The sequence below is a fragment of the Anolis carolinensis genome, chromosome 6 (genome assembly GCF_035594765.1).
Source record: "Anolis carolinensis isolate JA03-04 chromosome 6, rAnoCar3.1.pri, whole genome shotgun sequence".
Classification (NCBI taxonomy): Eukaryota; Metazoa; Chordata; class Lepidosauria; order Squamata; family Dactyloidae; genus Anolis; species Anolis carolinensis.
The window spans coordinates 37064828-37082994 of NC_085846.1; the positions used below are offsets into that span (position 1 = coordinate 37064828).

The following is an 18167-nucleotide window of genomic DNA, read 5'->3' on the forward strand; positions in this document are numbered from 1 at the left end:
CCCCCTTCTCCCGCTGTTGCCATTCATACTCTCCCTCCTTCTTGTCCGGGAAGCCATGGCTGGCTATATTCCTGGCCAGCTGCCCTTGCCCCGCTCCCAGGAGAAGGAGTTTATCCAGGCCTATGAGAATGTTCTGGAGCAATACAAAAGTAAAGGGATCCAAGGAGAGGAAGAAGAAGAGGAGGTCTCTGCCTCGTCTTTCTCGTTGCTGCTGTTGTTATGTACCTGTGCCTTCTCTACTACATTCCTCACATGTTCTGCTTCCTAAAGGCACACCCTGGGAGGGGAAATCAGCCATGTTTCAGATGCATTGGAATGTCCTCTCTTTAAATATGAAGGCAGGGATTCCAAGGTCTGGAAGGAAAGAAGCAGAAAAGGAAGAAAAGAAGGGAGGAAGGAAAGAGGGAAGGAAGAAAGGTAGCTAGGAAACAGGGAAGGAAGAAAAGTAAGAAAGAAAAACGAAGGTAGGTAAGAAACAGAGAGGGAAGGAGTTCAGAATTCATAAAGTTTGGCGTAGCAGTTTAAACCTCTACCTGACTCTGAACCCACGGGGTGACTTTCGGCAAATAACACTCTCTCAGCCTCAGAGGAAGACAAAGACAAATCCCCATTGAATCAATACTGGTTAAAAAAAACTCTTTGAGAGGGCCGCCCTAAATTTGAAATGATGTGAAGGCACAAATAAAAACTAAAGTCGTTGTTGTCGTATCCCCCCCCCCCCCTAATCTGAGGGACCATGAACTGGCCCTCTGTTTTAAAAGTTTGGGGACTCCTGTTCTAGCTAGAGTAAATGATACCAATGCACTGCAGATCCCACAGATGTAGGGGCTGTGTGTGCTTTAAGTGAATTTTTTTTTGTAACTAGACTCTTCTTTGGCAGGCCTGCGGAACCAGCCATACCGGCGAGGGGACACTGGGCGGCACAGTGGCAGGAAACGAATGGCTGGGCAGACGCTGCAGGTGACCTCCGACATCTCTCTGTGACAGCCATGAATAGGAACAGCAGACTAGCCAGGCCTTGGTTTGCAAGGAGAGGCAAGAATGCGGGGGTTTATTGCCAATAGGTCTGGACCTAAACCTCCTCCTGCCTCCAGAAAAAAACAGAGGACTCAGGGCAGGATGATTTCCCCTCTCCTTTCAGCTTTTAAAGCCATCTGTGGGACTTTGCACATTTAGGCACTGCCCGTTGCTTCACTTTGAACTCAGAAGGCCTTTCTTGCTCGTTTGCCTGCCCCACGGTGGAATTTTGCCAGTGGGAGAAGTTCCAGTCTGCACTGCAGGGACAGCGAATGGTGCTTAACAATGACTCCACAGCCACAACAACCAACCAACCAACAAGAACCACCTTCTACAGCCACGGAGTCATTGTGGTTTCTTCCTTCCCTGAAAAGGCAGCAAGTGGCACAACAGTCTGGATTCCTACTTCCTGGTCTCCTTTCCATCTGGCCTGCTTCAGTTCCTTGCCTACTATGTTTATATCCAAGGCATTTTATTCTGCTTTAATCCTCCAATCTTTCCCTTTCTGGATTACAGAAGGGGTGATGTGGAGTTTGAAGAAATATCTCCTCGCAGTCACCAGTTACCATGAACAGTGCTGGAGCACTCAAAAAGGGTTATTAACCCAGGAATGTGTAACTTCAGGATTACTTAAGCCATGCAAAAGGGGTGCAACAGGGGCTACCTATCTAATAGGTCCGAGTAGACTCTGGGCTATTCCTGGGTGATGGTAAGTACCCTGCACAGAACAGCCTCCAACTCCAGCACTTTTTCAAATATCTTCCTTGGAAATGCAAGAACGATTTCAGTACTCTGAACCCCCCAAACTCCAGACAGCATTTAGATTATGATAGTGTGTCAGCCCCAGTGGCTTCTCTCCCTTTGCCACATTTTTTGGTAAGCGCACTAACATTTAAGCCAGGCCTGCTGTTTTCTTCAAAGCTGGACATTTCTGCTTGTGTGTCCTAAATCCACAGCAGTACCGTTGTGGTAGTAGATGGCAGAAAAGAGGAAGGAAATAGGAAGGGCAGTACATTGACTTCTTGTTCAGTCCTCTGTTTATGAAGTCTAGATTTGCCCAATATTATGGCCACATGCAGCCGTTTTGTTTGTTTTTTAAAAAATTATGGCTCCTGTAATCCCCAGGCAGCTAGGGATTCTGTTTGGAAATTTCTGCGAGTTAGAATCCCCAAATCTAACTTGTCCAAACTGCCCATATGTATTTACAGACTAAAGTGGGTAGTAATTATGTCATGGCTAATAATTGGATGTGTACCACTTAGAAAATTTTATCAAATGTTGGAGTTGTCCATCTTTCTGCCCTCAAAGTTTTCTGATATCAGGCTTGCCTGAAATCACTTGGAGAGTGCAAATTCTGGATGGAGTGTAATGGAAGAATGATCCAACGTCTGATGGTGGGGAAGATATTTTGTGTCCCTCCTAATACAATGTACTAACACTCCCATCATCCCTCATTGTCTTTGTGGGCTGTGGTTGATGGCAGGTATAGTCCAACAATAGCTGAAGGGCTACATGCTTCCCACAAAAAAAATGTAGGCTGTTAATAAGACTTGAGTTTCTCAGGACCAGACATTCTCTTAAATAATGATGTGTTCCTATATTAGCACAATTATGAGCTCTAGGAAAGAAGGCCTGGTCAGTGGAACAGCATCTCAGGATTTAAGTTTTTAGCACAGAGATCTCTTTGGCACTTTTTAAACCAACTTGCTCTGATGCAAACAAGCTCAGAGTGGTTTTGTGACAATCAAACTGAGTATTAGAGCTGCTGTTCTTTCTCTTGCCACAGTTTTCTGTGGCTTTTCACCAGTGCTTTTTCTCCGCCAGGTAGCATTTCCAAGGGCATTAGCTCCCTCCCCGGACTTGCCCCTTTCAGATCTACATTCTTAAACACTCTTCTACAATCAGGTAAAAATGGAGAGTGAAGATGATAACTAAGTCAATTAGACCATATACACTGTAACTTCTATGATTGTTCTTCAGTAGAAATTCAATTGGCCATTGCACTGTCACCATCTGGGGACATTTCTGCATTAAATTCAAAAGGAACCAGATTGTCTGGAGGAATCAACATCATGCCACTACTGAACTGAAAGGCATGCAGTCCTTTCTGGAACTACTTTTTAAACTAGAACTTCCGCATTGTCCATATTAGCTGGAGATTCAAGAATTTTAGTCCAAAACGTAATTTCTCATGTTCTAGTTTTCATGTGTTCTGTCCTTAGTGACACTTGTCCACAGGCATTTGTCACACCCTCTTCCCCAATGAGCTGGTTCCATATTCTTACAAATCATATTTTCCTTTCCACTTTGGTGGGAGATTATGAAAACTCCAGAACCATGTTGGGAAGATCTTTGCGACCCATCTCTTGCAGATGAACATCATCACACCTTGCCGATGTAAACAGACTGTCCCCTTTGCACAACTCCAAGCTACCTAATAATTTTCCCCTGCAGATGCCACTGTTATGCCAAGATCAGTGACTCTGTTGTAGTCCTGGCCCCCTTCACTCCAGCATGCAAGCCCCACAGCAGCCCCAAGCGCATGATCCAGCAGGTGCTGACCTGCATGCACAACAAAGCTCCTGGTTGGTCTCAGTGAGATGATGGAAATCTCTCAAAAACAGATCAATGCTAAGCCAACTCCCCGTCTCTCATTCTCATCCTGCTCCAGACCTGAAGCAGCACATCCAACAAAGCCAAGCTTAGACTTTGGCTGTTTGTTACTTACCTGCTGTCATGTAAAAACAGCTACAATATTCGCAACATACAGTCAGTGTTGCAACTTTGCCCACTGATTCATCATTGGGGGGGGGGGGGGGGTTGTCAGGACGAGAATTGAATGTGTACAACCGATTATGTTTTTTAAAATGCCTTGAATCATGTAAGGGGGGACCCTACATGAGTGCTAGTTTGTATACATTATTTTTATATATTGTTACGTGAATGGCATTTAATCCAAAGCAACTTAAAAATGACAACAATAATAAACATATTATAAAGGTCCCGTCGTCGAGACTGTTCCGGCTGCAGTGAGATGTCACTCTTAAGGTTTTGGCCAGGGTTCTAATTTCCATATGGTTGCGTGGAAATCATTGGCTGAGTCCACTCATTTCAAAATTAGACTGGGACATCCATCCAAGACCAGCTTGTTTGACTTGAAGATTGCTTGTCAAAATACAACTTTCTCCCAGCGCTTGAGATACTAATTTGTAAGACAAACAAGTTACACTACTCACTAGTCTGTTTACGTAATAGGGTATTTGTTTGTTTCTGCAGGCCAGAAAAGTTACACATTAGTAACCATCATTCATGTCACTGTTACTGTTGTGCACTCTCTGGTTCCCCATGTGGCCAGTTCATATATTGTCTTGAAAATTCTGAGAAAAATTGAAAACACATTACTAAGTCAGCTTTTCTAGCTGCAGGTGAAGGTAGCCCCCATCTGAACCTTTGTTCTCTCCCTGATTGTTCATACTGAGCCATCACTTAACAGTAAAGGTTAACCGGTAGTCACCCTTGAAAAATAATAAATTACAGACATGTCCATTGCAGGCAAAAATACCTGTTCTAGGTGTTAATTCTTAGTTATATGTAAGATTTATAGTCTGCTTACACAATTATCTTGTCATGTACACTTAACAAGAAACTGCTTCTGCAGTTCATAGCTGCTGAGGAATGCCATAGATTTGGGGCTTAATAAGGCAGAAGCAATGTTACCTTCATTCTCTGCTAACAGGTCGGCCAGGGTTAGAAATGGAGTTTGGACCTAGGTGAGTTGATCCAACAGTGCTCTTCTTACATCACCTGGCAGGTTGAATCTACTTTCAGAAGCACTTTCATCTACTGCTATGCTGCTTTCGCAAATTGTAATCAAGGCTTGATTGTATTTCGTGATTGTATTCTGTCACTGCCATACACATTCCCATTAAGGAAAAAAAGAGGTACTTTCAACTCTCTCTTAAGATATATTATCAAACAGCACAATCGTTTCCCTTATCTGTGTGTTTGTACAACCTATATTTGTGTGGTGTAGTAGTTTCAATGTTGGTCTAGGGCTCCGGAGAACAGGGATTGAATCCCAACTCGGCCACAAAACACCCCATTTTTTTGCCATTTATTGGGCAACTCCTACTCTTAGAATCAGAATAAGGCAAAAGGAAACACCTTCTGAAGAAATCTTACCAAGAAAATCCTGTGATCGTCTTAGGGTCACCATAAATCAGAAACAACCTGGAGACACACATTTACGAAATAGTCCAAGATAGTGTAATAGTACAGCCCCCAACTGTATTTAAGAGGGTTGTGTTATTCCATGTCCCATCTAGGGAAGAATCCAGTGGTCAATGAAAACACAGAAGTTAGTCACTGTAAAATACAGTTTGTGAAGCAGCTCCTGCTTATAGCTGAAATTATACATTCAGAGCTGAAGTCTTGAGAGTTGTATAGCATGATCAATACTTACATTTAATGGCAATACTGCACGTCAGGGGCAAATCAAAATACATTTCCAGGCACAGTGACATCACACACAGAACTCCACTTCCATAACTTTGCAGACATATGGAACAGAATTCAGTTCCTTTACTAAAAAAGCTTATGCATGTCCTATCTCTTTGCTGGTTAAACTCTGGGACAAGCATTGGAAATGCCTATCTTTAACCTGGTACGGTTTTGGAATTTCCCAACAGGTAACATACTGGGTTTGGTGGTTATTTAGATATGCACTGAAAATGTGGTTTTACAAGCACACAGCCCACCACCACAAAATCAGTAGTATGCATATGACTTTGTGAATCTCACCAGCATCTACTTGGTTAGGTGTGAGGTCACAGATGAGCTGCCTGCTGTGCAACCCACACTGGCAACCAACTTGCTGAAATGAAGCCATGCCTTTGGTAGCAAGAAAGGACACCCCCCCCCCCCCGCTAACTTCCCCACCTACTGAAGCCAAAGCTAATCTCACCTGGAACCAATTCAGGCAGAGAAGAGAACGTAAAAGCAGAATAGCCTCTAGGTCAGAAATAAAGAGACACCACAAAAAAAGGACAGCAGGTTCAGAAGGCACTGGGTTTTTTATTGTCAAAAGCAAATTGCAGCAAGTTGCTTCTGGTGAGAGAATTGGCTGTCTTCAAAGAAGTTGCCCAGAGGACGCCCGGATGTGTTATCATCCTGCAGGGGGCTTCTCTCATGTCCTCGCATGGGAAGCTAGGGCTGACAGACAGGAGCTCCCCCGTCTCATGGATTCAAACCAACCTTCAGGTCAGCAGTTTAGCCAGCACAAGGGTTTAATTCATTGTGTCACCACTGCTCTGCTGCACTGTAATTTTGCTTCATAACAAAATATGAACTTTTTAGGACACAAATGAACAAGAAAGGTTTTGACTATTGTGTTTTTTCATGGATTTAAGAACTGGCAATATCAATTCATCACAGAAGTGGCGAGATAGGCATCCCATTATCTATCTTTCTTGGTGTTTATGGGATGGATTGGGACCAGGGGAAATCCATGAGCCAAAATTAAGATCCATTGATTTTGTACTATGATAAATATAGTAAGGTTCCAACTCCATAAGCTGGTCACATAACCAAAATACACTGGATTGGGATACCAAAGTCTAAAGTTGTACCCGAATATGACTTTCTAGCACAGTTCTTGGCTTAAAAAAATCTAAGTGAGATAATCAATTACCTTGTACTGCTGGGACTGGTAGCTTTTGCTCCTGATCTATACCCTCCTCTCCATCATCAGAGGCACACGGTTGAGAAATAATGCAATCCAAAATATCTGACTATAGTAACTGCAGCCCAAAATATCTGAATACAGAATTGCAGTCCAAAATATCTGAAGTGTTCACAAATTGACCACTTCAGCTTTGTTTCTACAAAAACGGGGACAGAAAAAGGCAATTCAGTGTATGGATTCACTGATGCAAAACAAAACACCATCATTCAGACAGCAAATAAAATTTATTTGAAAGCCCAATTCTCCATCAGATCACAAAAGAGGAAAGGCGCCTTCCCTCTCCACCTTGAGACAGCACCTTTTGCACACAGTGTTAAAGGAGAACTTTTCCATCCCCACAAATCCCTCACAGGAAAAAAACCAGTGAATCTGAATTGCACAAACAAGTGGAAAAAACAGAATAAATCTCACATGAACCAGAATAAATCTCATATCAGATGTACAGCTTCCTTTGTAGAAGCGGTTTGTTGTGAGGCATGCCAACATAAAAGTTACCCAGAAGGCAGACTATAACAAGGCGAAAACACATGTTTTTCTGCATTGCCAATTGATGCAGGAATCAACATGCAACCAGCTGAGCAGAGAATTACTTTTGTGAACACATTACTAAAATTACTACACTTGACCTCCTCTGCTTACTTTTCTTCTCTGTGAGGGAAATTCTGACATTTAATTCAGGGGCAGCTCAAAATGCAACTTGCTGCCCAAGACAAAGAGGGGAAGATGTGGCTTGTAAACTATATATGGCCCGTTGGGGTATTTATGTTATAATGCTTTGCTTTCACAACATCCTCTGGGACACATCAAGGGCAATTCTGCCACATTTTTAGTTCCCAAGAGTGCAAGGAAGGGCCCCCACTGATGGAGGATATAACGTCTAACTTCTAACCTTCAATTGATTTTGAAGAGTATTACTTCTACACATCTCAGAATCAGGATAACTTTAATGCCATTTCACATCTCTTTTTACAGAACTGTATGTGCATGCAAGAGTGCTTAGAAGAAAAAAGACAAGCAACAGGTGGTTGGTACTGACAATATGTTTTGGTACTATCAATGTGAAGCAAGTCACTTTGCTGCTCATATACCCATGACAAAAGCATGGCCACTCCTATGGGAAAAGGTTGATTAGTAAGGTGGTTTTAGCAACTGGACTTTTATTTGTTGCCCTTCCTCTTTGACTTTGCTACCTTATTCCATGGTTTAGCAAGCGGCCACTGCACGTATGCATATATTTAAAGCAATACTCATAGTGAAAAAGAGTAACAGTCACAGTTTGTCCTCCTCACCCAGGTTTGACAGAGAAAACCCCCCAAATGTCAGATGAGGAAGAAAAAACGTTTCCTTCTGTCTGATCACTATCCAGTTGTCACAGAGTGCCACCTTCTGGTCCCTGCATTTGAGACTGGGCTTGAGGCTAATTTGCTTGGTTTTTACAGACTTATATGAACAGCTAGAGAAATGGCATGGAAACTCTTCATATACGGTTGGTATAGATGCCATTTTCCTACTATCATGCTCTCCGGATAATTCATTTATTTATTCTTCTTTGCACATACTAAATCTATTCCAAATCCCTGAAAGTCATACTCAAAACATAGATCATTGTAATAAAGAGCATAATTAGCTCATTTAAAAAGATATAGAATGTTGCTTTCCATAATGACTGGAAAAGTTGGATGACATTTTTCAAAGCTTTATTTTGCACAACCTGCAAAGCATATTCATGCATACCTTTTGATAATACACTGAAATCAAATTTTGGTGGTTGTCCATGTGTTGTGTGGTACTACATTCCACATTCTTTCAATGGATTGTTTACACAAGTCTTGTTATGGTACATCATTCAGGGTGAATAAACCTTTGTGATTTTATACCAAAGGTGATGGCCTATGTAAACTACCCAATTGTGTGAATTCACAGATGACCACTCAAAGAAATAGTTACAGGTAAGCAACCTGTTCTTTGATTCCAAGATGCCATTGATTTTAAGATACATACTAATTTCAGTACCACCACCAGAACAAAAAGCTTTATTTATATATATGTAAAACACCTGCAATTCTAAGATGCACCCCATTTTTAGAGAAGCTTCTATGGTAAAAAGTGTATCTCAGACTTGAAGAATTGCAGTAATAATAACACTTTAATGGGCCCCACTTAAGAAAGCTATGCGGACATGTAGTCTCTGTCTGTGTTCAGCCTAATATCATGCTAGCCAAAGGACTACAAATGCCGTGGCCGTAACTGTGAAAAGGCAAAACAAAAACCCATCACAAACCACCCCAAAAATGAAAAGATAAAGCTTGTTGGTTCACGAACCGTTCCAAGTTTCTCCTCTGAAAATATTTGCATCTGTTCCTTTTGGGCGCTCTTAAGCTAGCTTGTTTTGTAATGCTGCACCAATTCTAAAAGCAACTCAGGGGATTGGCAGTTTACAAATAGCTCCCGGTCTTTAGTTTGTAAGCCTCCATGGCTCTTTGGCACTTTCGTGTAAGCTTGCTTTGCAATGCTGTAACAGCATGCCACCATTAACAAATATGGGCGTTTTCAAAGAGGTAGCCATGTTAGCCTCTTGCAGCATAAAAATCAAAAAGGAAGAGGAGGAGAATATGTGATCACATCTCTTAGCTCATGAAGGACAGGCTCTGATATGGATTTATTTATTTTTTCTCCCACATAAACCGAAACCAGATGGGAATCCTTTAAAAAGTGCTATGTGTCTCATACTAATTCTAGAGGAAAGGCAAGATGGAGGATGAATGTAGCATTGGTGAGAAGCCCGGACCAGAGAGATGTTATCGTTATTGATACATGGATTAAATGTCTATGGCTACAAGCCCCAAAAACTTTGGGTTTTAGCCTGGCCTCTACTGATCATGTAGGCTCCAAAATTCATCCGCAAGGGAATTTGGGACAATTGAGATTTGATATGTACAGTTCACCTTATTTACATTTACTTGCTGGCATGGATTTATGGCTTCTGCAGAATGCTCTTTTTCCCTGAAATAAGATACTTATTGCTTACTATATTAAGAACCCACTCTTTCCTCCAAGGGGAACATTTTAGACTCACAAAAAGCCTCTGGGACAACCAAGGAAGAATATGTTGGCCAATGTAATTTCATGCTCTCCACTGACAAGGAGAGTCTGGTTCCTGCATGTCTCACATCCAAGACTAACCATTGTCCTAGACTACTACCACATGGGAAATCACTAGTTTGCTAGGCCAACATGGTTTCCACAAACCAGATCTCTGTGGGTCCTTGCAAACAAGCCTTTTATCCCAAGATTGGATCCCAGGTTTTCTGTTTATTCCAGGGCCCTTCCACACAGCCACATAACCCAGAATATCAAGGCAGAAAAATCCCACAGTATCTGCTTTGAACTGGGTTATCTGAGTACATACTGCCATATATTCCAGTTCAAAGCAGAAAATGTGGGATTTTATTCAATTGTGTGGAAGGAGCCCCAGACTATCTGGCAGTGCGGACTCATATAATCCAGTTTAAAGCAGAAAACCTGGGATCAGATCCTGGGATAAAGAGCCTGTCTGGAAGGGCCCTGAGTTTTCTTGGGAAATGGTGGGTTAAAAAGATAAGTCATTCAGCTGGAAAAGAGGCACTCAAGTTCTTTCTAGTTTTGCTGATTACCATATGTCATTGCATAATAGTCGCTGCTGCGTAATAGTCGCATCCCCATCTTTTGAGTGGCAAAACTGGTATTTTTGTGATCCTCGCAAAATAGTCGCAGAGCCATTTTGGGCTGATTCTCCCATCTCTCTCCAAAGGCAAGGCAGTTTAAAAAACCTGAAATAGAGGTCTCAGCAACAAAGATCTTGCTTCCTTTTCTCCAAAGAGATCCATTTCAGATATTGTAAGCTGCCTTGCTTTTGAAGAAAGAAAGTAGGGTGGAGGAATATTCCTTCCTCCTTTCTCAGAGGCAGGGCAGATTTAAAAAACAAACCAAGAGAAATGGAGCTGTTTGTTTGAGGCTGGATGATCTCTCCTCCCATCTTGGAGGTAAGGCAGTTTCTTTTTTAAAAAGAAAAAGAAACCAGAGAATCAAAGGCAGATTTTTTCACCGTGTAATAGTTGCAGCCCCTTTTTTGATCAAAAAAAGATAAAAAGTATGACTATTATGTGATGAAATACAATAGTTTATAAATAAAGGCACAAGTGTTCAATTTCTCCTCTCTAGCCACAACCCTCAATGGTTTCACTGCCAGAGGATCAGATGTAGTGAGGAGACAGAAAGGAGTAATGCTGCTTGTTTAAGACTTAAGTGCTACCAATATTATTCAACACTGACCTATATACAAATACCACAGCAAACTTCGGGGTGGGCAGCAGGGAGAACTGCATCCATCTAAGGCCTCCACATGAATTGGACTGTCACTCTCATCATCCAGTTGCCATGCTGGCTTAGGACAATGGCAATTTTAAGCCACTACATCTAGAGTGCACCAACTTGGGGAAGGCTATCATGGCACACATGGGGGAGATGGATGAAAGCAGCATCCTTCATGGTCGCTTCTCTAGCTGACCATGTTTGACTCGCCAACTCCATCCACAACTACAATCAGGGGCTAGGGCGCACTGAAGCTCGATGCCTGAGTCGGGAATCTCCATGTCACAGCGAACTGGTTGGCCTTCCTTGGAGAAGAAGCTAAAGGCAGAGACTGGGATCTGTGAAAGCAAAGCAGAGAAAGGTGGTCAAGACTTTGCCAATTAAACATGGCAGTGGAACAAGAAATGTCATCTGCATCTGAGAGCCAAAAAAAAAAAAAAAGGCCATAGAAGGCTAGAGGTAATTCTCAGTACTCCAAACATTGCCTCTCCCCCGGTAGAATAGCTTGCCAGATGCAATACTTACTTGGCTGCTGATTCCAGTTGCAACGTCTCCCACTTTGACCCCATGGAATTCTCTGATATGCAGACTCTCCCCACTGAGCAAGTGGATCTCAATTTTCACCCCTGGAGAAAAATAAAGAAATACATTTGTGGCAAGAACCATTGTTAAGCCCAGGATCTGGGACAGCCAGTAAATTCAGATCAAACTTTTGAAATGGATATTTCATCCATTGCTGAAGGGGTTTCCTGGAGTTGCTAATTTATTTATTCCGTGTCAGAAGCACTACATAAATAGATAAATTCAAAAATGATACAAAATAAAGGGATCGCAAGTTACTAGTTTTAGACCAAAAACGGACAACAACGACTGCATTGTCTGTAGCTTTAAATAGTTCTTTCTCTGTGCCTGAGGCAGAGCATTGTGGACAAGCATACAGATGCTGAGTTGTTTATTCTGCTCCAGTTGCACAAGGTGGAGGATTCTTCTAAGTAGTGCCATATTTTTGCCAACTCCTCTTCTGAGTCTGTTCAGGGACTTCCAAGTGCCTCATTCTTCGTCTGCCTCTAGAGGAAGTCTTTCGTGGGGGGGGGCATCCAGTTAGAATTGCTTAATTTTGCTGCCCACGGGGATATTCTTGCTGTAGAAACATTTAGCTCCTAGGAGTGGCGGCTCTCATGAAACTTTTCCTTGATTTAAGTCTACTGGGGGAAAGCTGATAGCCATACAGTGGTTGGCTTTCATAGTGTTCAATCTTATTTCTCTCACAATTGGCAGCAACATCCCATTGCACATCAGGAGGGGCAATGCCAGCTAGCTTCTAGAGCAGTGGTTCTCAACCTGTGGCTCCCCAGGTGTTTTGGCCTATAACTCCCAGAAATCTGTCAGTTTACCAGCTGTTAGGATTTCTGAGAGTCGAATGCCAGAACATCTGGGGACCCCTAGGTTGAAAACAACTGTTAGAGTCTATCAACAGGTATAGGCTTAAGACATCCTGTGATTATTCTACATATCTCATTCATTGTGATATTGTTTTAATTAGTTGATAATTAAAGAAACTTTTTCAAACTTTCCAGGGGTAAGGAGATGATGTTGATGAAGCATTTATCTTGACGTGAAAACAGAGCACTCCCAAGCAGTCTCAGCTACTGCTGTTTTACAATGTGCCAGGAGCTGCACAGAGTTTTGTTTAAGGGAGGTCTCCCATTGTAGAAGTCAAAGAACAAAGCTAGACGGTCTGTGATGGGAGATGGAAGAATAGCAGAAATAGAAGATTGCTACAGAGGAGCAGTGGCATAAAGCAACCCAACCCAAAGGTCAAAGTACTTTAAGGAAAGGTGATTTTGCAAATATAATGGAGGGCTTCAAAGGCCATGAAAGTCAAGGGAATGGAACAAAGAAGCTTGAACGTTAGAAGTGGAGGCAGAGAACGAGGGGACAGTAAGCAAGGAGATCCTTCAAGGAGTTTCCACCCAGCAAATTGGTAGAGTATCAAAGAGGCAGTAGCTCAGCATATCACAGGGCCTTGGCAGGATATGATGGGAAAACAGCAGCGCTGCTGAGAGCAGTGCCAGACGTGTATACATTCTCAAAAGAAAGCTAAAAATAACATTAAAACTCTAACATCTAATTAGGTGAATTCTCCTGGCATTGCAGCCAAGAATTCTGGAATACTATTCTGACTACTATCTCAAAAATACCACTCCAGCATCTACTGACATAAAATTATGATTTAATGGTTTCTCTGAGAGTAATTAAAATATTTTTGTGGTATCCTAAACAGATTTAATGCAATACATGAAGTATATTTGCATTTTGCATACAAATAGTGGTGGTTGTGGTCATGACAGACTGCAAACAGTGATGTCAATTAGTTTTATACCTCTTGCATTTATTTGCTTTTCTTTCATGGCTCCCTTATTCTTAAATACCATGCACACCTTGCTAATACTAATTAAATAACTCAATTACCTACTAATAAATAAAGCAACAAAAGTGTGCCACAAAATGAAATGGATTGTTATCATAAGCACTGGATTTGTTCAATACATTTGAAAGAAGATATTTGTATCTGATGAGGCTACTACCTTACATGCACCCTTACCGTTAAAGTAGGTGGGGACATCTGTCTGCTTGCTGCAATGTAGCCAGCTGTTCCAGCTGTTGCTCTGCCCATCAGCCTGGCTGTTCCATGAATGCACTCCCGAACTCATCGTATCCTTCCAGCTGGGAGAAGTTTTTAAAGAACCCTGAAGAACCAGAAAGGAAGAGCAATTCCATTTTCCTGTTGACACACATGCTTGCCATTTCCAGAAACAGACTATATGATAAATATAGCCATATGGTCCTCATAATACGTTATATTTTTAAAATGCCAAATGAACAAATACTATGGAGGTTTACTGCCAATCTGCTGTAGCCTTGCCAATATTTTCTACGTCTGTAGTATTTAAAAGACCTAGTATGGGCCTCAGCAAGCCTAGTGCAGAGATGTGTCAAGGCAACAGGTAAGCTTATTTACAATTCTAGGAATGCATCAACTCATCTCTTGTCAATCTTCAATTTGCTTATAGGACACAGGAGTGAAATTAGACTGAAGAATGAGAGCAGAGGAACCACACTTTTCTGTTCCAGGATAAATTCCCATTCTAATGAGTAGAATTTATATTTCACTAGAAAGGAAAAATGAGATTTCCTTCATGACAAAGACAGGAAATGTGGTACGTTTTAGGGCTACAACTCCCATTAGCTCCTCCTGGCTGTGTCAATGGAAAAAATTGAGGTAAGTGTAGTACACAGTATCTGAAAGACCAAAGGCTTCTCATCCTCTAGTGTAGAGGGAGAAAAAGTGTGGTGGGCTAGTGCATAGGAATGATGAGCCAATCTTCTCCAATCTCCCAAACCCCTACCACAGCTCAAAATACTTATTTTTTTTCTTCATCTTAAAATGGTGACAAGAATTTGTATTGTATCACTTCCTGTTGTAGTTATGAGAGAGAGTGATGAAAACATGGTTATTGGAGGTGGTAGGGATAATGGTAAAAGAGGTGTTTTACACATTTCTAGGTGGTATTAAGGTTGAAATGGCATGATGAAAATACAATTTCTTTTAACAATTGTGGAACTGAAGGACCATGGAGGATTGAGGAAGTGTCCAGAGGAGGCCACAGGCAGCCTGTAGGCCACAGTTTGACCATCCTGCTCTAGATCTAGCTCATAAAAACAAGTCCAAAGCATGAAGAAAAGTGAAACATCTGCCTAAATCATATACTAAAATATGTTTCTACCATGCTCAGGGTTGTGAGATGTTACTGGAAGCTTATTTATTTATTGCATTTATATACCGCTTTTCTCACCCCTGGGGGGACTCAAAGCGGTTCACAACATAATCAATGGCAAAATTCAATGCCTCACATATATAAACATCAAATATCAAATCAACAAGTTCTTGGTCAAACACTGAATTTGGTGCAAAGTGTGGCCTTCGAATGCTGCTGCATGGAAACAGCAAGTTCCAGTCCTCTAGTACTTGCCTTCTCACTGGCATCTGATGGGAGAAAACTGTCCAAGCTGAGATAGGAAAGCATTTGTTCTTGCTCCTCCAGAGAAAAGGGCTGGGAGAGACTGTTCAGAATCAGCTCTGCGGAGAATAAAAGGAGAGCAGATTTAAAATGGGAGCAGAAGCCGAGACTACTGGGAGAACCATCACAACAAAATCACCCCTTTCTATGCTGACTGAATCACAATAGATCCCATTCCAGCTCATATGCAGGCAGTCCCTGAGTTATAAACATCCAACTTACAAATGACTCATAGTTAAGATGGGGTGAAACAACCGGAAGTGAGAGAAATCTACTACTAGGAAGCAAAATCACCCCTGAAAAAGTCATGGGTGTCTCCACAGAAACTTTATCACCAATCCTTGTTTCCACAACAAGCTAAATTTTTCAAAATCCAATTAATACAGGGACAGAAAGTGAAGCGAAATCTTCTGAACAGGGGCACAGATAGCAAAACAAATGCCACAGAGTGTTAACCCTTCCCTATGCTATCCAAAGCTTATATATACAGTAGAGTCTCACTTATCCAAGACTCGCTTATCCAAGGTTCTGGATTATCCAATGCATTTTTGTAGTCAATGTTTTCAATATATCGTGATATTTTGGTGCTAAATTCATAAATACAGTAATTACAACATAACATTACTGCTTATTGAACTACTTTTTCTGTCAAATTTATTGTATAACATGATGTTTTGGTGCTTAATTTGTAAAATCATAACCTAATTTGATGTTTAATAGGCTTTTCTTTAATCCCTCCTTATTATCCAAGATATTCGCTTATCCAAGGTTCTGCCAGCCTGTTTAGCTTGGATAAGTGAGATTCTACTGTATTTGGCTGGAGTTACACTTAAAAAAATGAACCTGTTCTGACTTACAAATTCAACTTAAGATCAAACCTACAGAACCTATCTTGTTTGTAATTTGGGGACTGCCTGTATAAGGTAATAAGACAATCTTTGAATATTTTCACCCAGTCTTTACATTGCAGGGTGCTTCTAGATAAGCATGACATTACTTAGCTTCAGCACTGCTGAATTTCTCCCTTCATCAGAAACCTGGTACTTTAAAACAGGTCTTCTTAAACCTTTTCCAGTTGGGACCCCTTTCTACTTGAGAAATTTTTACGTGACCTCAGTTATAAAGTTATATAAACTAGGTATAAAAACTAAACATTTACTGATACTAAATCAGCATTTGCAAGGGGTGCTAAATATGCTGATATTCCTTTTTATGAAGTACAGCTGAAGCATTTTCTGCTATATGCTGTAAACACTTCATGTTGTTGCTAAATATAAGTGTAAATTAATGGCATTCAGAAACCTTCACTGTAGCCATTTTTTTTCTTGACCCCAATACTGAGCTAAGGGCTCAGGATTCACAGTTTAAGAAGTAGTGCTTTAACAAGTACCTTCATGGGAAGCCTATTAAGTATTTCGAGGTTCATTTTCCTCAATGTGTTCCTCCAACCATCTGATTCACATCCCTGTTTACTTTTCACATCCCTGTTTACTTTTCACATCAGGGTTTTATTCCTCGCCACCCCTTTTAAACTCAAAGGTACCTCACTTACTCTGCCTACTGGTTAGGAGCCAACACAAACACCTGAAATATGAAAGGATTTCTAAGAGAATGGGGAGAGTGTCACAAATAATTGACAGAGGAGTAATTAAGATTGCTGTGATCCAGACTTTTAAAACAGAAGAGAAAGCAGATCCATTATTACCAAATTCCAGCTGCTGAAGGTCATGCTCTAAGGTAGCTGTTTTCCATTCCACAAAGCTGCTCTTCTTGGTGCTGAGAGGAGCTGGGAGGGGAGGCTGCAGGGAGTCATATGGCCACAGCAATTTCCTGCATGCACTTGGGTGGACACATGGGCTTCTTTCCATTGGGGCCTGAGAAGGGAGTGGTGAGCTGAGGCTTCGGATCAATGGCTTCATGCTACTAGGAGGCTCGAGTGCTGGCAATGGTGGTTCTGGAAGACTAATTTCTTTTACCATCTGTAGGCACCTGGGTTCTCTGTATTCACTTCTCCAGGGGCTTTTCAGGCCCCCCACTGAAAAAGTAGAGTTAGAGAAAAATAGAAATACTTTCCTTAAGCCATTCTCCTTATTTACATGAAGTGATTAGTCTGCAATATGTAAAGAGATAAAGCCAGATCTTATCAATTTCTTGTACAAAACAATGAAGAAAAGAGTACATGGTTCATGATAAGGATCAAGGTCATGTGGTCCTGTAGGTATGTGTGGACTATTCCTGATCTTTGGCCCAAATGGCTGAAGCTGATGGAAGCTGCACTTCAAGAGTGATTTTTCAGATCCCTTGCCTTAAGGTAGGCATGGGCATACTTTGGCTCTCCAGGTATTTTGAACTTCAACTCCCACAATTCCTAACAGCCTATTGGCTGTTTGCTCATGCCTGCCTTCAGGGACGAACAGTGTTTCAGCTCAGATATTGCCACAAGTTCTATAAGTGAATCATCTCCTTTTATTATGTTTAACCACTTGACAGCTGCTTTTGATTTGGGACACTACACAAGGAGATGGTAAATAGGTTGTCTGTTCTTGTGACTTGATTTCTGTGGAAACACTTGGGCATTCTTTGATATGATAAGGTACGGATGTTTTCAATGGCAAGAGTGTTATAAAATTCCATACTTCCTTAATAGCTCTGATGCATTCTTTTGCAACTGTTGCAAGCTTTATTCTTGAAATAATTTTAAAGCGTGTTTCTTTTTTATTCATGACTTCAATTCAATTTCCAATTCAATTAAATTGAATTGGTATTCACGACTTACTTTTGTTATACATGTATGTGCTGTGATGTTGTTAGTGTATGCCAATAAAGGCTGTTGTTGCTGTTACTGTTGTAAAATAACTTGCTTTGCAAAGTCTCCAAACTGACATGCTGCCATGGGTTAAGCACACCTATGTAGCTAATAGGATTTCATCTGACATTTTGCAATGGGATACTCCGTACCTTTGTTCTCATCCACT

General features: G+C 41.3%; 2 protein-coding genes across 9 annotated transcripts in view; one reads left to right on the forward strand and one right to left on the reverse strand.

Moving 5' to 3' along the window:
- The window catches only part of fmnl1 (formin like 1), a 98116-nt gene extending 94098 nt beyond the window's left edge, over positions 1-4018 (forward strand). For all 8 annotated transcript variants that reach the window (XM_008113236.3, XM_008113234.3, XM_062957612.1 and 5 more), the window contains one exon: positions 881-4018. Coding sequence is in view for 6 of the 8 variants with exons in the window: in XM_008113234.3 (XP_008111441.2) it covers positions 881-984 (104 nt within the window). In the remaining 2 variants the exon portion in view is untranslated. The remainder of the gene's footprint in view (positions 1-880) is intronic.
- Positions 4019-8440: 4422 nt separating this feature from the next.
- The window catches only part of map3k14 (mitogen-activated protein kinase kinase kinase 14), a 41058-nt gene continuing 31331 nt past the window's right edge, over positions 8441-18167 (reverse strand). The window contains exons 12-16 of the mRNA XM_003222529.4: positions 16898-17227; positions 15145-15251; positions 13716-13860; positions 11636-11736; positions 8441-11448 (exon numbers count right to left, since the gene is read on the reverse strand). Coding sequence (XP_003222577.2) covers positions 11284-11448; positions 11636-11736; positions 13716-13860; positions 15145-15251; positions 16898-17227 — 848 coding nt within the window. The 3' untranslated portion in view covers positions 8441-11283. The remainder of the gene's footprint in view (positions 11449-11635; positions 11737-13715; positions 13861-15144; positions 15252-16897; positions 17228-18167) is intronic.